At 32.1% G+C, this 26,446-nt stretch overlaps 1 protein-coding gene across 1 annotated transcript in view; it reads right to left on the reverse strand.

Annotated features, from left to right (window-relative positions):
- Positions 1-26,446, reverse strand: part of LOC145664019 (uncharacterized) — a 223,370-nt gene that overhangs the window by 39,510 nt on the left and 157,414 nt on the right. Inside the window, exons 5-8 of the mRNA XM_081730310.1 lie at positions 12,356-12,430; positions 9,185-9,383; positions 5,064-5,310; positions 3,872-4,056 (exon numbers count right to left, since the gene is read on the reverse strand). Of these exons, the coding sequence (XP_081586436.1) occupies positions 3,872-4,056; positions 5,064-5,310; positions 9,185-9,383; positions 12,356-12,430 (706 nt within the window). The remainder of the gene's footprint in view (positions 1-3,871; positions 4,057-5,063; positions 5,311-9,184; positions 9,384-12,355; positions 12,431-26,446) is intronic.

Consider the following 26,446-nt stretch of genomic DNA (forward strand, 5'->3'; position numbering starts at 1 on the left):
TATATGTACATATATAGGCACACGCACATATACGTGCAAGCAAGAAGGTATCATGAATAGAATATATAGGTAGAAATGAAATGAAACCTTTGAGTTTTACGTCCCATGGCTATGCCGATTAGGCTAAAGGAGACGGTGATTATGAGAAATAAATGAAATGGTGGAATAAAGAAAGTGGGATGAAGCGGGAGAGCCCCGAGAAAACCCACGAGCACGGCGTTTGTCCATCACAAAGTCTACACGGCGCGAACTGGGATCGAACAGGAGGTCCTAAGCACTGGAAGTGAACGCTCTAGCACTGAGCCACCGCGCCCCCTCAATATATAGGTAGAGTCCATAATTACGCCACACTTTGTACTATATTGTTCTATAGCTTACACATTCTGACCAGTGGTGAATTATTGTATGTATTTGTTTTGAATGTTTTATAACGCAGCAGATTTCTTGTACTCAACGTTCTTTCCCTGATATTAAATTTAATGTATTGTAAAAATTCACTATTATCAAATATGCAATTTTCTATTTTGTGTTGACATACTTCTTCTGCAATAATACATCTATCAGAAAGTTTAATATAATTAAATTTACTTAACAAGTTAGAGTAAGATATTCTATTTACAAAAGTAGACTGTCCTGTTTTCTTTTAATATAAGTACTTTAGAAATCTTTTTTGTATTGTTACTATCTGATCTTCTTGAGTTTTACATTTAGCCGCCCAGATCACTGACGCCTATTCCAATTTTGGCAGTACTAGACTTTTAAAAAGAGCTTCAATGACATTTACGTTTGTAAACATTTCTTTGGATTATAAACCTCAATTGCTTGAAGGCATCTTGTGTGATCAATAAAATGTGTTTATTAAATGACATTTCGCTGCTAAATGTAACTCCCAAATCCTTATATATAAACACACCTCCAAATATTGATTTCCTATTGAATATGGCAGAGTTTCAGTTATAATTCTTTGTTTTATATGCCTAAATATGATACAAAATATACATATGCTCTCCTCGCTGGTTTATTGGCTAGCGTGTGTATCTTTGATACACGGGATCCCAGGTCTGATGGAGGAGTCTTGAAATTTGAGAGAATTACCCTGGTTCGGATTCCATCTTTACACTGTAGGTCCTCGTCTCATATAGCCTCAGTGCTGAAAAGCGACACGAAACTACAATCAACGGAGATATACATATAGCCCTATATAATGTACATGTTTGGTGTACAACTATGACATTCGGAATAAACGTGTATACCATATTTTGTTTGTGTATAAGCCATTTTCGTCTAGTAGCCTGTAAAAGCAGTGGATGCTCCGCGCTCCTAAGTGTTACTTCAAAATTTCGAAAATATGGGTAATAAAATGTCTTCTCTAATTTCATATGTATTCATTTAAGTTTACATTCACTATTATTGCTATTCATTTCCTATAGTATAATATTTAATTACTATTCACTTTCAAACGTAATAGTGAAGGTAACTTTAAAAGATACCTCTACACAAAATCTTTATGTCAATGGATCCCAACCTAGGATGCATGAAGAGCAAGCAAGGAGACTCTAAGAGACTGACCAAAATAAACTAAAAATATTACGAATGTAATAAGCAGGCGTTAAATTATAATTCGTAAATACCGTAGAAACACAAAGTAACTATTGAGTAAGAACTGTAGTTTCATCAAGAATAAATCCGGTAAAAATTTAATACTACATTACAAAGATATGCAAAAGTTCTGCTGGAAATAAATATAAATTGATAAAAATAATAATTATTATTATTACTGGAGGTATTAGAATTCAATATTGAATCTGAAATTGCAGAAAGGGACAGACGAAATCACGTATGACGAACAACCGGAGGGTGTGTGAGATATATATATATATATATAGGGCTTACGAAAGGGAGCATCAGGTAAACAACGTTAGGAACAACATGAAATATAGCATATGCTGTAAGGCAAGTATTATATTTTAACAATCACTTATGTTCCATTTTATTTAATGAGATAAGAAAAACTACCAATTTTATCAAACTCATTTCCAATAAATTAAGACAACTATGAATGATACCTACTGAGAAGAAAAAGATTATAACATATAATCAAAAAAAGGAAAGAAAAGTGATTAGAACACTAGAATGAAAGTATTTTGGGAGATAAAGGTATGATAAGAACTGGCGTCGAAGAAGAAGATTGCAATTCAAATATAGTACTTAAAATAAAGGCGAAGAACTTAGCGATAGATTGTACAGATAGAAGAACAATATTGATCTAATAATTTAGTAATAATCTAAAGTGCACATAATTATACATATATATATATATATATATATATATATATATATATATATATATATATATATATATATATATATATATATATATATATACGTTGTATTTTTCGCACAAATGAATGATATAATCATATTTATGCATGAACAAAGCCGCATGTATTAAATTTCGTGCTTGCATATCTAAAGAAATATGAATCATATGAAATGCAATATTCTAATGAACAATATACTTTAGCTGCATTTAGTACAGTACAAATAAAACAGGTTAACATTCAAAGTAAAGCCCTTTGTATTGAACTGTCTTCAGCTACTTTCCTGCCAGTTCCTCAATCCCATGCCGGTACCACATCTTGGCCAAGGAGGCAAAAAAGAATCAGTCACTGCTGTTTCCACCTCCTGCTGGTTGGTGAACGTTCGTGATCCAGGAAGTGCGTCACAGTCCAAAACAGGTAGGAATAGGTTAGGGCTATATACTGGATGTGGCATCAGTTCGATGTAATAAAGTTCCTGAATTTTTATTACATTTTTTTGAGTAAAGTGTCGTTTTACGTTATTCTATTGTAGCAGGGCGCGCTTTCAGTTCACTAATGCAGGATATTTTTGGCGTAAGCAGCATACCTTCGCTCTAACTGTTCGAAATAAAAGTCGGCGACCGTTAGAAATGAACTTGAAGTGAATTATTTCCTCGTAATTCCACTACATATAAAACATGATTTTATGCTCAAAAGCCCTGTTTGACAACCGGTTCGGGAAGTTGTCCCTTGCTCAACCATTGTTTTTGCACATCTGAATTTCGAGAAAAGGAAAAACACGCACTTTTCGTTGCATGTGACAATACGTTTTAGGAAATGCAAATATCTTATTTTGCGGCAGTCGTTGGCATACATCAACTCTCCTCTGGGCCTGAGCTGGAATCAACTCATGTCACATAATGTTATAGCTTCTGATAATTTTCCTTAGTTCGTGAAGTTGTCACCTACAGAGAACTGTGGCATACCGAGTAGTTTGCTGGTGAATAGACTTTCCTCACTGGCGTGTCATGTAACCCAGAATCTGTTACTCTGGAACAGCTGGACCTTGGCTGATCACTTTTACAAGTTGTACGAAATTTCTGGAAACAATGAGTTACTGTGCTATGAATCACTGCACTTTTCCCTTTCGCACGACAAATGTTTTGAATTGCTGCCGAAACGTAATGGAACTCATACTTACCAGACGTTGTTGATCCCTCATCGTGATGCAACTGAAATCTGACTGAAGATACTGGCGGAGTGGTGGCCTGCGTTTTAACAATTCCGTTTGCCACACTACCTCTTGGACCACTTTGTACTTATGGTTGATCATGGTGTATGCACGTGTCTGTTATTTGCGTTAAGAAAATATTGTAAGAATTATGACTCACCCTTATAGATCAAAGAACCTCCCTCCCTTCTGCCAATCATATTGAGTAAACTCTTCTTGCTCTCCACTCCGCTTTAAAATCACTGTTTAATTATAATTAATTTCTTTTATATCTTTTGAAAGAAACAAGATTTAAAATTTAAGAACATCAGCATCTCTTCTGGGCAAAATGAAATCTTACCTCCGTATTCCCCGCTGATTTGCATTCTTGTCGTTGAGTTTGCTCGAGGGAACTCCTCCGTGGAGTTGTAAATATTTGGCACACCCACGATTCCCCCGGTATAAAGCAGCATCTAAAGGTGTCATCATCTGTCCTTTGCTATTCCTCATCAGAGGATTAACCAACGCCTGGCTGTCGATAAGAATCTGTAGCAAAACAAATTTGCATATAGAAATCAACAAAATCAATATTGCAAAAAGTTCGGCTGTTACAACCAATACATACTACACAAAGGAACACAGAAAACTTAAGTAAAAACAATATTGTTTAATGGAACATTTATTCATTCATTATTTACAGTTGTAGTAAGAATTTCGATAGAAAAAAGAAGTTTAAGACCAGCATGGCAACCATCTAATATAAGAATCTTCGAATTACCTATTTTTGTTAACTTTTACCAATAATCTTTTATATTTTGGAGTTACTTTATGATGTGTGATGTACTTGAACTTTATTGGTGGTTTAGATTAATGTGTAATGTGAACAGTTAATACTATTTCAACTTTCACATTCGGATCGGCAGATTTAGATATGTGTCTGCGCCATATTTGTTACAGCCTCACTGTAATGAATTGTTTATCTAATTCAATATTTTACTTGATAACAAACTTATACAAAGTGCAAAAGATAAAACTGAAAATTCATGGATTGTAAATATTATCTCTCAAAATATGTGCAGCAGGTAATTAGGTTCCGAAGTTGATTCTACGTTAATAATATAGCAGTATAATGGAGATCAATTGAAAAATATATGTAAATTGTCGTAAAATCTACTAATTTTCAAAGACAGTATATCAATTATACTCTCGTTGAATTTTATTAGTCACAATTAACTTACAACATGCTCTCCAATAATCAGAAACTTCTTGAAAACACCTGTTGTTTTAGATTATAACATTTCGTAATTAAATATTATATTCTAGAATTTTAATATTATCTTTTATCTTTTGTAATGTTTTGAACACATATAAATACGCTGTAAAATTTTAATAAATATCTTTAATACATTATTAATTTACATATACGAGCCTTAATACATTATAGACACTTTAATGTACATCATTACATACTTCTAGTACAAAGTGAAGTCAGAGTAATTCATTTTAGAGAAGGCATGGAATTCGTTCTGTGCTTTATTCATACAATGTCCTACCTTGCACATTTCAACATTATTGTTGATGGCCGCTATATGTAGTGGACATCGTCCATCGTTGTTAGGAGCATTTACAGCCTCTGGCCGCTGCGTCAGTAGCCAACGAACAAGTTCCTTCCTCCCCGATTGAACAGCCTCATGCAACGGAAGGTCACCCCTTACATTTCTCATCCATAAGTTGGCCCCATGTTTACTTAATAATTTTAAAGTTTCCAATTGACCTTTAGCCGCTCCACAATGGGCAGGACTGGAAAAAAGGAAACATGAACATACGAATTTGGTAAGGATAAAATAAATTGTTCACATTCAAATAAACAACTGATAAAAGAATTATTAGGTCTACTTATTTCGTATAAGTTTTTTCACTTTTACATCAATTAACTTTATCGTTATCATAATTTTAAATACTTTTTCATTGTTTAAACACTTTTTCATTGTTCACAGCACAAAATTGATTGCAGTTTAACGTCTCTTTGTAACATGTTACACCAGAGGAGACTTATTGCTTAAAGTGGGATCCAAATCATTGTTTCGGGTTTTATCCATAATATTTCATCCAAATATGAGTTATCTTTGATAATTTATCTTCATGTACGAGTATTTCTCACGACCCTTAGCCACATTTGAACGATTGCAAGTTACGTACTTACTGAAAGATAATATGGAGCAAACCCCTTATTTCCTCCCTCTCTATCCTTACAAGGATTTCACACCTTGCTTGGAAAGTGGAGAAAATAATTTTACTTACAATTCGGCCCTCCCCTGGAGCCTTATTCACGGAGATTAAAAACAGAAGAAAGAGTAATGAAAACATTACAAAAGTAAAAGGAACGGACTCATCATGGTCGAGCAGCGCGAATAAAAACACCGCGTTAAAGTTACTGGTCACTCATTAAGCGGTGTAGTAACACACTGTAACATGGTGGACTCAATTTGTATATTCTTATGATTTTATAAAGGAAGGCTGCCAGTTCATGAGAAGGCTCCAAGGTACAGCCGAAACCTAGGAAGTGCAAAATGTTTCCAGGAATTAGAATTATCTGTAAGTAAAATAATTATAAGAATTCCTGAGCGCGATATATTGTCTGTAGGAAACCAGTTTATAGATCTCGCGTCTCTTCGATAGTAAGTTAATAATTTTTCTTTTTCATTTATCTGATTGGTTACGAACTTGGTACTTCGCTTTTCATATATTAACAGGGTTCTCACTCGTCCTGGAAATCCTGGAAATGTCCTTGAATTGATTTTGTCCCGGAAACATCCTGGAAATGTCCTTGAAAATGCATTTCCGTCCTTGAAATTTACAGAAATACTGAACGTCAGATTTTTCATAATTATAATAAAGATTTTAATTGAATGCTATTTTTGTTTGCAATTCCTGTTTTTGTACTGAACAATAATTTGTCGTGATCCTGCATATGTGGGTGGTTAGTGGCCTTTCCTTCTCCCAACAGGGTGGTTGGCTGAGAGAACTTCTCTTTTCTACTAGTCTGTTAACCCATTCTTGGATTCTGTCTTCATTAGCACTATCCTTCAGAAACTATGCTTTGTACCAGTATCAATGCTCCATAATCAGTCTATTTTCGCAACAGTACTTACTCCTCAGTAATACTTCATATGAATGCTATTTGTGACAAGGTCATAAAACAAGAAGAAAGAGATAAGTGAAAATGTGCAGCATTTGCAGAGAAGGGAAATTAACTTGATGGAAAAAAGTGAAGCTTTGGAGATTGAAGCAAACCAGTTTGCACAGGAAGCAGAGCCGAAGCCTTGCTTTACTTTATTGACAAAGTCAAATGCTATCCGTAAAGCAGCTTCGCTAAAGAAGAAAGAGATTATGTCTATAGATGAGGAAATCAGACAACTCCATATTCAGTTGAGAAACTTGTAATATAATTCCTTTTTCCCCTAATTATATCTGTCACACTGTCACGCAATGAAGATCTATGTACCAAAAATAGTTTTGTTGTTTGTAAATTTGTTCGGTGCGCAATTAAAATGTCATGTGGAAAGAATGAAAATACATGTGCTGAATGTGGGATCGGGTGGCAATAAAGGGAGTTGGGAGGTCACCATCCCAAAAAAAGCACGTTACGCTCCGTTTTGTGTATTTAATTATTGTGTATTAATACTATACTTGCATTAATATTCACTGCATAAGCTACTGTACTTTTCATTTCACTGTTGTTGGTTTTGAACCTACAGTTGCAATCCTGTTATACCTTGTTGTGTTGAAGTCCTAGAAAATTGGTGATTTGTCCTGGAAACGTCCTGGAATTTTTGGGGGGAAAGAGAGTGCGAAGCCTGATTAAGTATTAATGACTGTTCGTTTCGAAAGACAAGTTTTCATTTGCACATGAAATCAGATCAAATAAAACAAATCTTTGGATGCCCAGTGTTCCTCGTACCAGATTCACTTTGGAGGTCTTCCAGAAGTAATGAAGATTAGCCAGAAGTCACAGACGAAATAAAATACTATATGGCGACACACGTTTTTTTAAACATTTTTTTAACAATTATTATTTTCTGTGATAAATAAAATCTATGAAAGTTAATACAAAATTGACTCACTTGAAATATACTACCATGATAATATACACAAAAGTACAGGAAGCATAAATCCAATCAATGTACTTCTTAAAGCCTCGTTCAGGGGCTACTGACTTTGAAGAGTTTATTTCTTCATATTTTTTGAAAGCATATTTTCGAAATCCATATTGATTTAACGGCAAAGATAAATAATAGGCTAATATGTCTGGAATGTTCCAGTGTAGGAATCATAGCTATTCAATCATTGCTTAAGAAGGTTGAGAGATTGAATAGTGATATTTTTTTTTTTTTTTTTTTTTTTTTTTACGCATACTACTGAGTATATTAGTCACCAATTTAATTGAATCTCTATATTGAAGAAACAATAAAAGAAACCAAGGATACGCACCCTAGGAATAACTGTTCATGAACAGAAAATACAGATGCTTAGATTTGTGGACGATATCGGACCGTTGGCAGACAGTGAGGGAAAAAAAAAAAAAAAAAATAGAACTGGATCCTAAATGAAATCCAACAGCTGCTTAACAGCAAATTCAACACGTAAAGTTACAAGAGCAAAACAGAAGTTATATGACAAGAAACGAGAAAACAAGAAAATTGAAATTGAAAACCAAAACATGAAATCACTTGGTAAAAAAGGAGAAGGAATTGGGTTAGAGGGTAAAATTACAAGCAATAATAGTCAGCAATCAAGATGAAAAAAAAAAAAAAAGAAAAGAAAGAAAAGAAAGAAGCCAAAGAAGGCATTTGAAAGAACAGCGAAAATATTGACTTAGAGTTGAGGATGGACATGTGGAGTATGGCGTCGTAGGGATATGAGGCATGGCCATTAGAGAAGAAGCGAGAGTGGAAACCTTTGAAATCTGATGCAATAGAAGAATATTTAAAATTAGATGGATGAAATATCAAATGAAAGAGTGATAGAAATTGTAAGAGAAAAAAAAGGAATATAGTGAAAAGTACTTTTAAAAGGAGAGATACGATGACTGAACAAATTTGAGAAATAGAGAAATCACGCACTTCATTATGGAGGGAATGTCAGAAGGAAAAGTACCCAGAGGAAGACCACGACTACTGGCCAAATAATACAAAATGTAGAAAGAGAAAAACGACATGAAAGTGAAAAGTCTGGCTCAGGACAAGGAAGAATGGAAAGCTGCGTAAACAAATTGAGGAAGTACTGACCCAAGAAGAATAATACTGAATGAGTTATTCTATTTTCTCTCAAGAAAATCACTTTACCTAAAAGTCATCCAAGAGTGATTTCGATCCCAGCAAATTCCATTCTTATGATTTTCTATTTTTATTGTTGAATCAAATAAGTACTATTTCCTGAGACATACTTCTTAAAAAAAAAATAAAATAAAATAAAAATAAAAATAAAAAAATAAATAAAATAGCTAGATTTTAATGAAACCCTAAAGAAGCAGCACTGATTAGGATTTCTTTATTATTAGTGCGTATATTTCATGATCGCCATTTTGTATCCATTGATATAATGATTTTGTTATTGTACTCATTTATTGTTTGCTTTTAACATAACAAATTTGTTATAAACAAACTGTACTTACGTTCTTCCCTTCCTATCTTGGCGATTTGGTTCTGCTCCAAATCCAAGAAGCAATTCAGTAGAATCAGCGTGACCGAGGGTTACTGCGTAGAAGAGCGCTGTACATCCATTACTGTCAATAACATCTACCTCTGCACCACAAAGCGTTACCAAAGTCTCCAGGCAATCGGTGTGGCCTCTGCTGGCGGCACAATGTAGAGCTGGAAAGGTAAAAGCAACAAATGCCACACTTTCCCAAATGTAGTCACTGATGTTTCTAAGCATTATTCTACCTAGTGACTACATATAATATAATAAAATGACGTAATAAATTCACTAGTGTAAAAATACGTGAATATATTAGAGAGTAATTATTAATAAATACATTTTAAAAATGATAGATTTCTGGAATGATCAGCAACCTGTGGATGACCAGTAAGGTTACTGTATCAACAGTTGTGAGAAAGGAGGCAAGTAAGAAATATGTACAAAGAACTTTAAAATATATGTACTTGTATTTACTAACAAATATTAGGAATTTATATGAATAGTTACACATGTGACGTTAGGAAAACAAACTTTGTTTCTGTCAAGCAAATACTGATCAACAAAACAAGAATAGAGACATTGGAGACATTTTCGTAGTTTTCACTGCCCCTAACTATGGAATGTTTAACAATCCATTTGTTTGTAAGATAACATGGTTCTTTCAGGAATTCATTTGCTTAATAACATATCTGCCATGGGACCTAAAAATGATCTTAAGATTTCATCAAGCTATAATAAAACTCAGTTTCTGATTTTACTATAGCCGTGTTACCCCTGTCTCATACATTCATGTTTGTTGATATACTCCACATAGGCATGATACCCAAAACTGGGTCTCAAATTTAAATTGAGCTAAACATAGTATATATTCACATATATAACTTTGAATTATATAGTGTTTGTAACTCCTTATGACGGCAAATTCAATAATGTTTCGACATTCTAATAAAGGCACCAGCATTATAAGTACAATCTACCAATGACAGACAACGTGTTACAATAAATACATGGTTTGCTTAACATTTCGAAGTAAGATTATTTTGGTCGGGTTTTCACAAGGGTTTCTTTCTCGTCGGTAGACATTTAGTATATTGAGAAGAAAATTTTGATAAGAAATAAACTTTAATTAATTTCTATGAAGACAGGGCCTACATGATGTTTTGCAAGTAAATAATTTTGCGTAAATTATGAAATAATTTTCGAAAAATATCTCATGACAAACGGACTGAACAATGAAATGTTTTGAATATATTCTATTGACGACACATAAATTATCGTATCAAATATTTGTTTACTATAAATAGGCAATATAATAATAGTAAAAAATAAAATATCAAACTACTTTCAATGATTGTCTCCGACTGAGACTATATTCACATTTCCAAAATAAATTTTAAAAATAATAATATGCTAAGATATAAATGGTTCGTAATTTATTTATTGTAGTTCTAATGCAAATTTAATTTAATTTTTCGTATCATTGTTTCTTAAAATTTTGATGTGGAATTCCAATATGTTTCAAAATTGAGTAACCTATCTAAGCTTTATGATAGTATTAACTATTACGTATCACCGTTCCCTGAGAAATACACACAAATACACGAAACACACATAAAAAACAAGTCTAATTAGGAATGAATTATATATTTTATTAAATTTTTTAACATGTTACAATACTTATATTTTAATAAATTTATTTTATCATAATACAATGCAATACTTATAGTCGAATTACAATATTTTTAATTTATTTGAAAGAAGTGTCAAGAAATAATGTAAGATATAACATTTTTAGTTTTAGATTCTTGGTTTCTTTTATCTAAGCCTTGACATTTCAAATGTAACTTATCATTGTATTATGAGAATGAAAGTTGTTAGTTGCTATTAAAACCTCAGAGGTCAAATAAAAGAAGTCACGGACGGAAACCCAGAAGAGCTATACTTCACATCTTCTGACAATTTATCAATAAGCAACGAAACAAAATTTCTTGCAAGTACGTATTTTTATTGTAATTCCATGATCATGTGTCTATAAGTCTTGTAATATTATGAAGAAAATTTATCAAAATATCATAAATATTTATATAATGACTGCGTTTAACATGTATGATAAAAGGTCTGTATATGTATGCAATTAGAATCCTAATTCGAATAACAATGATCATCTTTGTCAATTAAATTGCTAATGGAAGAACTAAAGTAATTTTTTATCGTTAATTTCAACACTCACTACTTAATTCAGCCACGGGAGATAAATACTTGCTTCCCAGACATAGGGCTTAAAATTTCTTTAATATACTTATTTGAAACTAGTACTTTCAATATTCGCATAATTTCACATTCTAATATTCGATCAAAATGTTATTCCCATTCGGACAACTTATTGGAGAAACACGTAAAGTTGTTCGAGTAAGTAATATTTGAATAATCATGCGATTAACGAAAATTCATATTGTTGTTAGAATAATTGTTAATATCACCTAAGTGAATTCCCAACGGTACTCTATGATCTTCTTCGTGGCTAAGGGTAAGCATACGCGCCTTTGGTGTGGAAGACCCAGGTTCAATTCCCAGTGGAAGCTCATGTGGTTCGGATTCTACGTTAAGATGGGAATCTACAACGTCTCATATAGCCTCGCTGCTCAAAGGAAAGCTGAAATCAAACCAATCAATCAATCAACAGTACTTCATGATTTGATTATATCATATATGTTATTCATTTCTGTGATTCTAAAAAAATATCTGTCATTATGATTGACATTTTTCAACAAATATATATTTATGTTACAAGGTGTGCTTCAAATTTTCATAATGAGTTCAAGATTATTTTAATAATTTTTGATATTGACAATATATGTTAAAACTACCGTAATTACTTACAATCGTTCAACCATCAGCAAGTATAAAACGGCCATTCAAAGATCTTAAAAGACCATCAATATGTCGCACATATTGATATGGTCAAATTATGTGATTATTCTTTGGTAATTTCTTAATAATATTCTCAGCCGACATCTGACAAATTTTCCTTCTAAGCCCTAACTTATTTAAAAATCACAGCATTTCCCACATACAAAATAATACAAAATAATATAATTTTAATCGAAAAGTAATAATAATAACAAAATGTTAAAAATCAGCTTACCTGTCAAACCATCCTTGTCATCGGCTTCTACATTGGCACCAGCGTTCACGAGGGCTAGTATGGCATCAGCACTTCCTGAAGGACAGGAACTGTTACTTGGACGCGTTTCTGTAGGGGGGAGAACCCCTGGGGTCAGATGCCACCATAAACCTTCATTTACTCAAGTGGTGGCTACTACTACGATTAGCTTTTACAGTGCTATTTTACATTTTAAGAAACACCTACTTAACACATAATGACTGAGTAGTGTACTTGTGCTCAATGGTGTAGATAAAGAATGGGGTAGAATTAATTATGTACTGTCCAATTTAAAAACTCAAACGTATTACAATTTTGATATGGATTTTGAGTTTAGCATCCCTTTCAGCAGCGAAGGTATAAGAGACGTGGATCTACAGCTTAACATGGGATCTGAACCACATGAGCTCCCACGAAGAATCGAACCCGTATTAAAATTTAGGATAACATTAAATAATTCACAACAAACTCTGTATAACCGGTAACAGTTTAAGCTTTTATTTATTTACAATAAGTTCTGTTGCTGATTAGGGCACGTGGCTTTTATGTGCGTGGCTCCTAGCTTGATTCCAACCGGAGAGTTTTCGGAATCAACCCAGTATTGTAAGCGGATGAACAATTACCTTAGTTAAGCAAAAGATTATTGTTGTTTAAAAATATATAAATGATAAAGATTTAATGTTGATGCGCTGATTACAAATAACCCAGTTGAATTTGTGCCATTTAATCTGAAGTCGTTCTTGATTAGCTCTGAAAGGCCAAAGTATTTATTTTTTTTTTTATTTTATAGAAATAAAGCAATTTTACTTACAATAAAACCAGAGCATATCTTGATTTAAAATGTTTGAAATTTTCCATTAATAACACCTGATAATAAGGCAACTAAACAAGAACTTTTGACTCATAAGAAAGGGTCTTCAGATCATTATATCGATTAATAACCTGTCTAGGCTAATCTAAGCTGTTCATTAGAATGTTTAACCTCTTGTTAAAATATAAGTGTATTGAAACTTCACGTCTTGTGTGCTTTTCATTTCTTTATTAAGTATGATAACAATCGGCCTTTATAGGCTTCTCTGGCTTTTAAGGTAAGTAACAAGATGATGTTATTATGTATTCCTTCCAGAAGACTACTACAAAGGTAATCCATAACTAGTGACTAAATATCACTAGTTTACCAACTCCAACTCTGTTACACCTACGATCTATTTAAACTTCGGAAAGCATAAAGTAAAGCCTTCAGAGTATAAATGCAAGTAGGGTGTTCCGGTAGGGGAAAAAAATTGGTACATGTATTCCTTTAACATGAAGAAAATTGTAAGTTGTTTTTTTAACTTTCTGAGAGACGGCTGATTAGAGGCGGAGAGTGAAAGAGCAAAAGTTGCGCACGTCAAATATAATATCTAGAGTTCAGAAACTGAATATCTCTCAACGAAGTGCAAGATAAATTTAGTTGTTATTTAATGTAGGGAGCACTGAGCACATTGAGAAGTTTTCTAGGTATTCCTGATATAACTTTCTTTCGATCACAGCAATACAACTAAGTGTCTTCTGGCAAAGTAAAATAAGTGTTTTCATATTTCTATACAAGTTTATCCGAAAACGTTGTACGCATATATGTATGTGAACATTTATAGTACCGGTATTTGAGCAATATCCTTCCTGAGTAGGAAAATTATCTGCACCATTGTTCGTAGTGTATTTCTCAAAACTGTATTTTGCTAGTAAAAAATATTCAGTTCTACTTGTGACATTACATTTAGGAAACACGTATGGTGGTCTGGAGAAATACAAAGTCACGAATACATTTGGTGTTAAAAAGAAACAAGAAGATGTTAAACATTAAAGTAGTGTGTACTTTAGGTTGAAGTAAGGATTTTGCAATTAAAATATAGAAATGAATAGGAAAGATGGAATAGGCTTATTGTCAAATTTAACAAATAAAGTCCGTAAACTTAAATTTCTAAAATTAGTAAGCGTGTGTATGATATAGATTGATATTATATTGATATATATTTATGCAGGACAAGGTCGTTTATTCTTACTAGGTCTTTAATTTTGCTCTTGTATGGCAAACTCTAGCCTTGAAAAAAAACATGACATAATAAAAAAAATACGTATTTAATTTAATGGTGGAATTTAGAACTTCCGAAACTTACTGAAAGTGGCCTGTGTAGATCGGAAATCGGATTTTAGGAAACTTGGTTCCAAACACTTTTTCCACTATGCTCCCTTTGCCCTTTGAAAGACATGAAAAATTAGTCTTTTATATAAAACTGCTTTTCTCAGAGTTATGACACAATTTCAAGGACAAAGGGATCACCTTAAAAAAAAAAGAAGAAGAAGTTTCGTATTTTTCTGTGCGTATTTCAAATTTCAATCATCAAAGCATTACAGTCAATTTAAACAAACCACTGACTTTCGATCTGATGTGAAAGTTGAAAATTTCATCGTGTTATGGAGCATTCAGCATTTAATTATCATGCTATTTACATAATAATTTGACTAAATTAATGTCCCTAAACTCTAGGTGAATGAATACTATCCTATATATTAAGTTTGTTTTTCAATTATATTTTCAATATTATTTTTAGGGTAACCAAGTTTGAAATAAAACTTCTTTTTTCCTTACGTCTATTCTGAACCTGGATCAAAAATTTCCAGCTTGAATTTTAAAAATTCGACGTCCAGCATTGACATACAACTTCCGGTTGTTTGGAAGTTCAAAATTCCATAACTTCATTTGGCACTTGCAATTTGTTATGTCATGTATTCGTTTAAAGGCTATGTGGAATACAGACTGAGTCAAAGTTTTGGTATGAATTAACGGCCTCTTCCTGTATAAGATTGTCTCACTTCATACTTTAGTTGATAACTAAATATATAATATTATCTCATTATCACAGATTAAGTTATTTTAACTATCTATATTGTTTTAGTATGAAATATATATCTGTTAAAGCATATGCTATTAGTTTTTTTCGAATATATTAATGTAACTCCTACCTAACATTATTCGCTTTAGTCCTGGCTTGTTAATGTTTTATTTAAATTAATATTAATATATATTTCTTAATATCATAATAACGAAAATTGTGTAAAATAATTATTAACATACTTGACGAAATAACTTATTATTCTGTCTTACTTTAAAATCTTTTTGTAATATTCCAGATATTTTATAACATTCTTGATTTTATAAAATCCTGGAATTGTTTCAAATTGAAATTATAACTTTGTTTCTATGATAACTATTCGACAAAGAAAAGTAGGAATTGTGTAAATACTATAAAGTTAATTTCTTGAGCACATAGTGAACACATACACTAATTTATAGAGCTAAATTTTACATAATAGAGTGATAAATATAATTAAAGAATATGTGCATAACAGAATGCACAATAGAATAATATAAATATATTAAAATTTATAAAACAAATTATATATGAAAGTATTAAATTTTGAGAACTGAAAACTTGAATACAATGTGACTGAATAAATCAGAAAAACAGCGATAATTTGCAAAAGTGAACATAAATTTTGAGACACTAAAGACAACATTGCTATTCGTGTAATACAGAAAGAAGATAAAAAGTAAAAATGTGCTTTGCATGTTCTTACTTTTCTAAAAAAGGATAAATAATTAATTGATATACTTAGACTAACACAGACTATATAGAAAAGCAAATACTGAAAACATAGAGTATATTATAAGTAAAGCTTACAATAAGAAAAGATCAAAGAATGACAATAAACAATAGAACATATAAGTAAGAAATGCTTCGGTTTAATAAAAAGGAGATTAATATAAGTTCCTGTTATTAAATATAACTTTAATAATTTTAATATTTACAAAATATTGTATTCAAAAATACAAGTTTATTACTTTCATTATTGCTAAATCAAAGTATATCTTCAGTATTAATATATATAGATAATTTATTTCTATAAAACGTATTATTTTAGTATTTATCTTAATTCATGGTAGATTTTATAATATTAATCAAGCGGCAAAGCATATATAATATTCCGAATTTGCAAAGAATAAATCAACAAAAGAAAACAAAAAAAAATGAAGTTATATCTCGCTTTCCGAATACGATTGAGCATTACTTGTTTACAAAAATATATTTACAATTTTACACAGTAAAATTTTTCACATTAACAGTATATAAGTTCATCAGTGTACATTGTATTTTGTAGTTCTATTTAAAGAAACAAATTCAGTTACTAAAAAGTGTAAGACCTACTTTTTTATTCTTTCAAATAAGATTGTAGAATGAAGACAAATAGAATATTAAAAAGGCTACTTGATAACTCATTATCTTTTTAAACAAATCTTTTCCAATTGATTTAATTCAAAGTTAACTGCAATTTGATACACCTGTTTTTAGTATAAAAACACAAAATTAAATACTTTAGATTAGTAAATTTATCATTTTAACAGTATAAAATATTACAAATACACATAGAAATTGTTCATCCTAAATCGGTAATAAGTCATAGAACAGTAAGTATTAGAAACACTATTTAAGTGATGTACTAAATAATATGTTGATAAGCTTATGAATATTAAAATAATATGAATTATTGTATTAAAATAATTCTAATCTAATAATTCTTACTTAGATTAGAAAGTCAATTGTGTCTAAGATTGGATTTTAAAATGGAATAACATTTATCCCAAAAATAATCAGTACGTATGTAATGCAATGGATATACTAAAAACTTATGTTTTTAAAATCATTTTTTAAAACAAAACGATTACAAGGAAAGAAAAATGATAAATGCGTGCAAAATGATAAGCACAGAAAGATTCTAAACAAACATGGTTTCTTTATGCTCGAAAATGTTTTCAACAAAGAAGAACACTAGTTTAAATGCAAGTGCTGCAAGTAGTGTACATGATAACTAGATACACTTAACATTAGAAACTACTTTGATGAACGATAAGGATAGGCGATATTAAAAATTAGATTTTAAAAGTCATGGTTTTCAGTAAAACATCTACCTAGGTATATCTTACGGAAGTACACATAGGTTCAAAATATACAATTTCATATCACGATAAACAACTTTATGATGCATTGTAGCATCTAAAGCGTAGTAATAAGCATATTAAAATTTGATTCTCGGAATACCTATACTGTCACAGGTATGCTTCTCCATTTGCTTCAATAACTTATCTGTCATGACGTTTTTTGTATATAGTATAACAAATAATATTGAATCTTTGTCACATACTGTACAGGGTGGAACAAAAGTAGGTATGCACCCCTGCATTGATCAAATATAACATTCTAGCTTATGAGTGTATTTGTTTCGGCTGTTCCGGTTGTTCCGGCTTAAGGTATAAGTAAAAAGACATTAAGAACAAATAATAAAAAAACTAGGTCTACCTGTTTGATAACAATAAGAAATGATATGAAATACAGTAAGCTGATCAGTACGGGATTTTATACCTAGTTTTGGGCCACCCCGTATATTCCACATATTTCCATTGAAAATCTTTCTAGTTTTTTTTAAACAAAAACTATTATTTTATATAATTACTACGTTCCTTGCCTTTCTGACATCACATAGCATTAAAAAAATGATTGATTAATGTGTCTATTTATGTTGTTAACTTTACGGAAATTTGGAAGAAAAATATATCTATTTTTAAATCATCTTAAATACTTGCGTTCTTTGTATACATCTTATAAAATTCAAAGTAATTCAAATTATAATACAAGTTCATCCATAAGACGCTATTCTTGCTCTTATTCCAAGTATTTAATCTTACTTCCGAAATGATATTTTCATAGTATGTTAGATATCATAAATCTTTATGAGTTCAGAAACAAATAATTCATCATAACAATAGAAATGATAGATCAACAACTGTGTAATTACGTCTCAAATGTAATTAAAGAAATATATTTTTTAAAAAAAAAATAGCCACTGCAATAAAACATTGAAATGCAATTAATTATATTCTGTAGTACATTAATTAAAATTCACTAAGTCAAAATCAGCCAAGTGAAAAAAAAAGAAAACTGATATGAAAGTGATTATATGTTCTAGAAAAACGAATGCGAGATTAAAATAGGTAATCCTTGTTTGACTATTTATCGAACCTTTCGAACTTTAGTTGTTGATCGAAATTAGAATGGAACCTGAGATGGTATATTAGTTAATCATTAATAAAGAGCAATTTTGATTTTATTACATTCTGTACGGGCTACAAGCTAAGCCCGTCGTCCTTAACGTAAAATATTTTCAAAGGTAAGTACAATAATTCTATTTACCCTGTATGACAAGTTAAAAAGCTTTTGATAGAGTAAGCTTTGTAGTTTTCAGATATACATCCTGTTTCAAAAAGAATATACGTATTACGAAGAATTATTTTGTCCAAACTATCGATCGCTGCTCCTCGGCTCGGCTGTTGGAGAAACGAATACATAGTCTAGTTTATATTAATAACCGCTAGATGTCAGTTGTCTTCTGTTTTGCTTGGTAACCATCATATGTTTAAAATGGATACTCCGCAGCATAAATCATTTTGTGTTCTCGAGTTTGCGAAGTGCAATTCCGTGATTAGAGTGCAAAGACGTTTCAGGTTGAGGTACCAAATTGATCCTCCGAATTAGTGAAACATTCGCAGATGGTATCGACAGTTTGTAAATACAGGATGTGTATGTAAAGGAAAGAGTCCTGGCCGCCCTCGTGTTCTTAAGAAAATGTTGCACGAATTCAAACTGCTTTCCAACGTAGTCCTTCAAAATCAACTCGTCGTGCCAGTCGGGAGTTACAAGTGCCGACAACAACAATTTGGCGTGTTTTGAGACGTCGGTTTGTTATGAAACCGTACATGTTACAGCTGTTACAAGCTCTGCGTCCTGACGACAAACGCAAACGTGTGGCATTTTGTAACGAGATTCTGGATGCTATTGGCAATCATAACACTTTTGCACAACGCATCGTGCTCAGTGATGAAGCGACTTTACGTGTTACTGGTCAGGTAAACAAACAAAATGTTCGAATTTGGGGCCTACAGAACCCACATGCAGTCATTGAACATGTAGATTCGCCCAAAGTCAATGTGTTTTGTGCGATATTCCGATCATCTGTTTACGGCCCATTCTTCTTTAATGGAAACACGGTTAACAGTCAGCAGTATCTCGCTATGTTACAAAACTGGTTGTTTCCGAGGCTGCACGAAGACTACTTCATTTTTTAACAAGACGTGGCATCCCCTTACTAGAGTCGCCAAGTGCGTGAATATCTGAATGAAACTCTACCAAACCGTTGGATTGGTTGTCAAGGAGCTGGCGACTTAGCATGTCTCAGCTGACCTCCACGGTCATCGGATTTGACACCTTGTAACTTCTTCCTGTGGGGTTTCGTTAAAGACAACGTTTATGTACCACCACTCTCACAGAACCTGGAAGGGTTGAAGAACCGGAACCGTACTGCCATAATATCAGTGACGCAGGACATGCTTGCCCGAGTATGAGAGGAATTTGAGTATCGATGTGATATTGTTCGTGTCGCTGATGGAAGACATATTGAACATCTGTAATTTGAACTTGAGAGGTTCGTAAATATGTGTGTAAAATTTCATATTCGTATGTCTTATAGTTTAATAAATATATACATTCGAAATACGTATATTCTTTTTGAAACAGGGTGTACATTTAAAATACAAGCAATTTAAATGTTTTTCTTCTTTCTACGAATGTTTCAATATCAGCAGAAAACATTTGTCTACTGTGAGAAACACATATATTCATAAAGGATTAAAACAAAGATATTACACTGAATAAAATATTGTACTGAAGTAATGTCAGAAAGTTTTTCGAAATCAAATATAATGGTGTTCAACAATAAGTAATATCGCCCATCCTTAAATTGTACCACAAACTCTGCTCTATGTATTGTTATTGTGTAATTACAATGTGTGCTAACAAAGAAAAAGTTATCTTATATATATTAGCCTTAATCAGAAAAAATATGAAAATATATTTTCTACATTTCAGCTTCTAAAAACTTACAAAAAATCCCAATAGAATTTTAGATTGAATAATTTTGTAATTGTATTTCTAAACAGTGTATTGTATAGAAGTATGTCTGTAATTTTTATGGTCAACTCATATGACGAAGCAAATTGTGTGAAATGTACAGTAATTTTTAGTAACTGTGGTGTTTATATACGTATCCAAGAATACCATTGACCTAGTAGTAATAATGCTCATTAGTAGCAGTATCAATTTTCGGACACGACTGTATACATACCCGTAAGCCTGTTGATATCAATTAATTATTTCTATAGAAAAAACTCATTCTTTTACTGTTATCACTAATACAATCCCATCTAGTTTGTTCTGTTACTATATCGTGCTCCCTTACATACAACAAATTTAAGCGCTCCCATTTCAAACATTCCAGCGATATCTATCTTCTACTCTTCGTGTGTATGCACTGTACAAGTGTAGGTTTTAGATCAATAAAATTATTGCGTGTATTTCGAAATTAATCTGACCAGCCGCAAGCTTCAAGAAAGAAAGTTAATATAGATATTATCTATGTTACGGATCACTATTACAATTATTTATAGAGCTTATGAAAAAAAAGTTAATTATACTTTTGCTTATACGCCAAGTCGGTATCTTTTTAATGAAATAGAATTTACAAGAATCCTTCATATTCTGCGTTTGCACAGTCACTCGAATTCTAACTTTCTCGTCTTTTTGTTGCAAAATTTGCAAACAAGATTTTCAATGTGTGCATTCTTTAATTTCGATTTCGTTGTAGATTTTTAAACTTTGATACCTCGTCAGCGAACACAGTATGAGAAAAATTCACGGGGAAACAAGCCATGAAGGTTTATTTACGAGTCAACATTTACATGTTACGATTGGGGAATATAACTCTGGACTTCTTATTTTAAGAATCTCCAAATCATAACTCGACAATTGCAACAATTTTTTTTTTTTGTACTGCATTATTACAATTTTCTCCCTACAATATCTTCTTTCAGTGTTTCAAGAACGTTTATAATTAAAGTTCATACGTATTTCTAACTTATTATCCATATAATTTGAAAGATTGTATTAAGGAACTTGGGTTCTTTATTTTTGGTGTTTAGTAAAATGTGTAATTTGCTATGTAATTATATAAATAAAATAAAGTACAAAATGTATTTTCTTGGAAAATTCACTCAAAGTTCATTTAACATATTTTTTCTTGAAAGTTTCTATTTTCATAAAAGTACAACGTTTTTGATGACAATTATTCTTTTTTTTTTTCAATTTTCCATTGAAACTTTTTCTTTATTATTACATTTTACTAAAAGGGACTTCCAATGTTACATAAAAACATATTTCTTTATATTTCTATGAAAAGTGTTCGTGCTTGTTGAATTGTATTTTCAGGATGGTCGTAGAAAAGACAGGAATTTAACACAACATGATTGTATCATAACAAAAGCATCTTTACTGCTCTTTTTCATAACTAAATCGAAAGTATATATACTGGTGATATATATATTGATGTAATCTTCAAATCAAATGTTTGGAAGTCAATTCCTTTCATTATTCTCGATCTCAGCGTTATTCACGTCTATAGGTCCAAAAACATAGATGTTTTAAATCTATCATTAATTTATGAAATTATCTTGTGAAACATGTCCACATATTTTATTAATAATTTAGGGTACAAATATAGAAAGTTTCTTGTTAATTAAATATTTTGTTGTAAGACCATCTATGTTGAAAAATCAATATATCAATGGTTTTGTAATTAAAAATTCTACATGTGTTGCCGTACACTGTATAGAAAACCGCATATTATTCTTATGGGTAAGATTTAGTGTACCTAACTAGCCTATTAACGAAAAGTCGTACATACATTCTATCCTGCATTCAAAATTCAGTTTATATAAGCAAAAGACAATCACGTTGCAACTAGCATGAGTCTATTACAGTATATCCATTTCAATTTTGTGCTGCCTTGGTTGATTGAAATTAACAACGATAATAAAAATAAGTCGGTCAAATGCAAATCATGTTCACGCAACCTGGGAAAATACTGCAAATACTTTATGTGGGTGGGAGTATTAAAGGCTGATTTTTTGCTGAAATCATGAAACAGGTGCTTCAACCTTTCTCCTTTTAAGCGACATGCAAAGTTAGCCAGTAAAGAGTACTGTACATAAATACGTGCTATCAAGACAGTAGATCTCTTCATTAAAAACATTCACGAATATTGAAGAAAACAAATTCAAACAGAAATCACGTACTATATTTTTTTGGAGAAGCGAAGAAGTTATCAAAAACAACCATAATGAAATAATTGCAAAAAATCTCTTTACAAGAAGACTATACGAATCATTTCAAATGATGAATTTTATATTTTTTCAGAAAAGAACGCAACAGAAACAGTGATTATTTAAAAAAAATAAATGAGGAGGTAAAAAAATAAAATCTAGGTAACGTAACACTAGTGCGTGACTTGTTATAGATACGTCAGTCAAGTCTTGAAGGAAACAACATGCAACGGAAATGAGCTGAAGACCTTTAGCAATGAACGAAAAGAGGCTTGGAGAAACCTTGAGGTAGTTTCTTTGATTTCGACGTTTTTGAGAGTTATTAAAACGTCAGAGAAAATACCGAAATGGAAACAACGATAAATCACGTACAATAGTTCTTTTGTTTCTAACGTATTATAAACACATGCTACCACCATGTTATTTTCTTTTTGTCTTCTTTCTAAACCTAAAATGACGTTACTACTGACAGAAATTCCTTTTAACTTCGATTTTCTGTTTACACTTCACAACGTCCTTGACAAAGTGTTGGGTTAGAATTGATATACGACCTTCATATGTTTCCTGGCAACCATAATAGAGTTAAGAATATATTGTAATTTTCTTGCTGCCACTAAATGTAAAATTTATTCCAAACTCTTGTTTGTTCGCAAACTGAAACTTCAGAAACAAGACTTCCAACTATTGAACAAGTCAATTCAAACAATACTCCGGTGTAAACAAAACGTAGTTGAACTTCTTGGTTCCAGCGTTTTTATTTTTGAAAAACAAAATTTGTTTGAACAAGTTGGAATATTCCTATAGAGTAATTCTCATACAAAACGCAATCATATTATTTGCTAAAACAGAAAAAATAAACAATCTGGTTTATTGTAGCGTAACATTTACTAATAACAATATGGTACTTTATATGTATCTCATCATGTCACACACTTCTTATTTCTAAAAGTGTCTTTCATGTATGTTAGCTTCATTTTTGATCCTCATAATTAAAGTTACGACATACAAATAGATTAAATCAATTCATATCAAAATATCACAGCTTATTTTCATCTCTTAATTTTGTCAGTTTATTAATACCATTAAACTTTACAAAAATTATATTCTTAAGGCAAAAAAATCTACTTCATAATTTTTTGTAAAGTTCTAATTTAATGACAGACACAAGTGTGTTGTAACGTTCTCTTTAGGGTACAGCCTAAAAATTGTACACGGGAATTTTTGGACTTTTCCAATCACTTTACTTAGGCCTAATCCTTCTGTCTTCTACCAAAATATCGTCCGGGACAAACACGGAATTTGAAATATCGTCTTCTTTTTGGAAACCTACTTCACTACCTTTTCTAGGTTGGCGAGTGTCAACATTTCTGTCAAACTCCCTTTCCAATTGCACTTTCTTCCATCATCTGTTTTCCTATTCTACCTTTTACATGTTAAATCATACACAAGTTTCTTATGTATCTTCGGCCTTTGTATTGTAAACCAACCTTCTTCGGGACTATTATGAACACTTCCTAGTTTAGAAAGTCATAGGCCTTTCTACGAATAGATCAATAAACACTAGATATTATTCATTATCTTTTTCTATAAACTTCTCATTGATTACTCTTAAATAGTCAATAGCATCTCTTAAGTCCTCCCCATCATGAACCTAAATTGTCTCTCCTCAACTTCTTCAGCTGTTCTTCAGCACAACTTCCTGTTTAATGTTCTAAGAATAATTTTCCTGTACAGACCCGTAACTATGGCATGTGTCAGCCGGAACAAATACAAAATTCGGCGCTCCTACACCCACTTCCTCCCTTTTAGTTGAGGCCCTGTTCCTGTATGTGATATGTGGCCAACGATTCTACATTTTTTCTAATTTTTCTGAATTTCATTTCTCAGTCAATGATATCTTGCTCAATTCAAGAAATATTCCGGCCACTTTCACCCTTTATAGAATCGAAATAATTCCCTCTCCCCTTTCTCTCGCGTATGATTAGTGAATTGAATTAGTATAGTGCTTATCTGTTCATTCATTGTCTACTGAGGTAGTCTTTCAAATTTGATTTAGGTTTCTTAAATCTGAATGTGGTCGAATCCAGATTATACAAGGTCAAATGCCAAGACTGAAGTTGACCAATTTGGGCCAAAGTTGACATGGAGAGTTCTGATTGCCTATCTAACTGGTTGAAAAAATTAGTTGAGCAAGAGCATAGATTGACGTAATTTTATCATGGTTAAAAAGCAGAAACTGACTTGAAAGCTTATTTCTTTAAGAAAAGCTTGCCGATTTGGACCAAAATTGGTATAAGGATCATAAATTACTTTCTTAGATGGCATGCCAAATTCTTTTGATATCGGTAGAGGGGAATAGCCAAAGCAGATGCTAACTTTTATATAGGTATCGGGGTTGAAGATTGACTAAGAACAATAGGAAACGGAGCAAAGAGCGGAAACCAGAACTTGTGGATGACTAAAAGCTATCCAACAATTTACAATGTCCAAAGAAGCATCTAAAAAGCGTATTCTAAATCCTGCAAATGTGAAACGACCATTTATATATTCTTTCCGAACATTAATCTAATGTATAAAGACTACTAAAGAACATTACTTAAAAGAAGCAGTTTCATAACAAGTATCCTTAAAACATCTATTAAATGAAAAATTCAGACCATAACTAACAGAAAATGATCCTCTTACTTCTAAATGTCGGTATCAAGTTACTGTTAAAGCAATTATCGATGCCAAAAATTATCTGTATTACGTATTTGGACACCAATCCTAAACAAACAAATAAATAAATATAAAAGGTTTTGTGTTTAAGACTTAACGAAACGTCTTGATTATTTGCTTTAGATATGGAAATATATACCTCGTTTGTATAGAGAGACATTCATCGTTACCGTACATTTCTTTTCTACTTGATTATCCTATACTAATATACCATTGTTGTTGTTAAAGGTTTATAGTCCCTCCTCAGCGCAGAAGCTTAGGAGACGTAGATCTACAGTTTAAGATGGAGTCCGAACCACGATAATGCGTTCAAATTTCAATAGTTTCCCACCGAGAATTGAACCTGGGACCCCGTCCACCACGTGCGTATGCGCTAGTCACTAGACTAGCGGTGAGAGCCACTAGTATAATACGAGGAAGGATCAGAAACTAAGGTTACAAAGCCGATATTTCTGGAGTTTCGTCTGTTATAGAGGAATGAGGAGTGTGTGGTATTTTTAATACATGAAGTTGGCAACTGTGTAGAGTTTCAGCCACCCACCACCTACTGCGCTAGTTGTATATAAACACAAATGGCGACTCATCTAGAAAAAATTAGTCTCGCGAAGAAGTCTGCTCAGTTATTTGATTTCTGTGGGCGAAACATGTAACCACGGCTGAAATTCACCGGCAGCTGGTAGAGGTTTACGGAGAGACTATAATGTCTCGTCAGCGCCCGTATACAACTCAGAAGACCAGAACGCTTTTAAAGCAGTTTCGCTGGGACATCATCGACCACCCTTTCTATAGCCCAGACCTTGATCCAAACGAATTTCACCTTTTCCCACACTTGAAGGAGCAGCTAGGAGGCCGTCATTTCGCTTCAGACGAGAAGATGAAACACTTCGTGACAATGTGGCTGAACACAAAAGGACATGATTTTTACCAGGAATCTTCAAATTCATCCCACGATGCAACTGCCTCAACGGATATAGAGGCTATAATAACCTAACATATAACACCGAAAAATAATCTAATATATGTACTATCTGTTGGCTGTATTGGTT

The sequence above is a fragment of the Thermobia domestica genome, chromosome 11, assembly GCF_964235325.1.
Source record: "Thermobia domestica chromosome 11, izTheDome1.hap1.1, whole genome shotgun sequence".
Lineage (NCBI taxonomy): Eukaryota > Metazoa > Arthropoda > Insecta > Zygentoma > Lepismatidae > Thermobia > Thermobia domestica.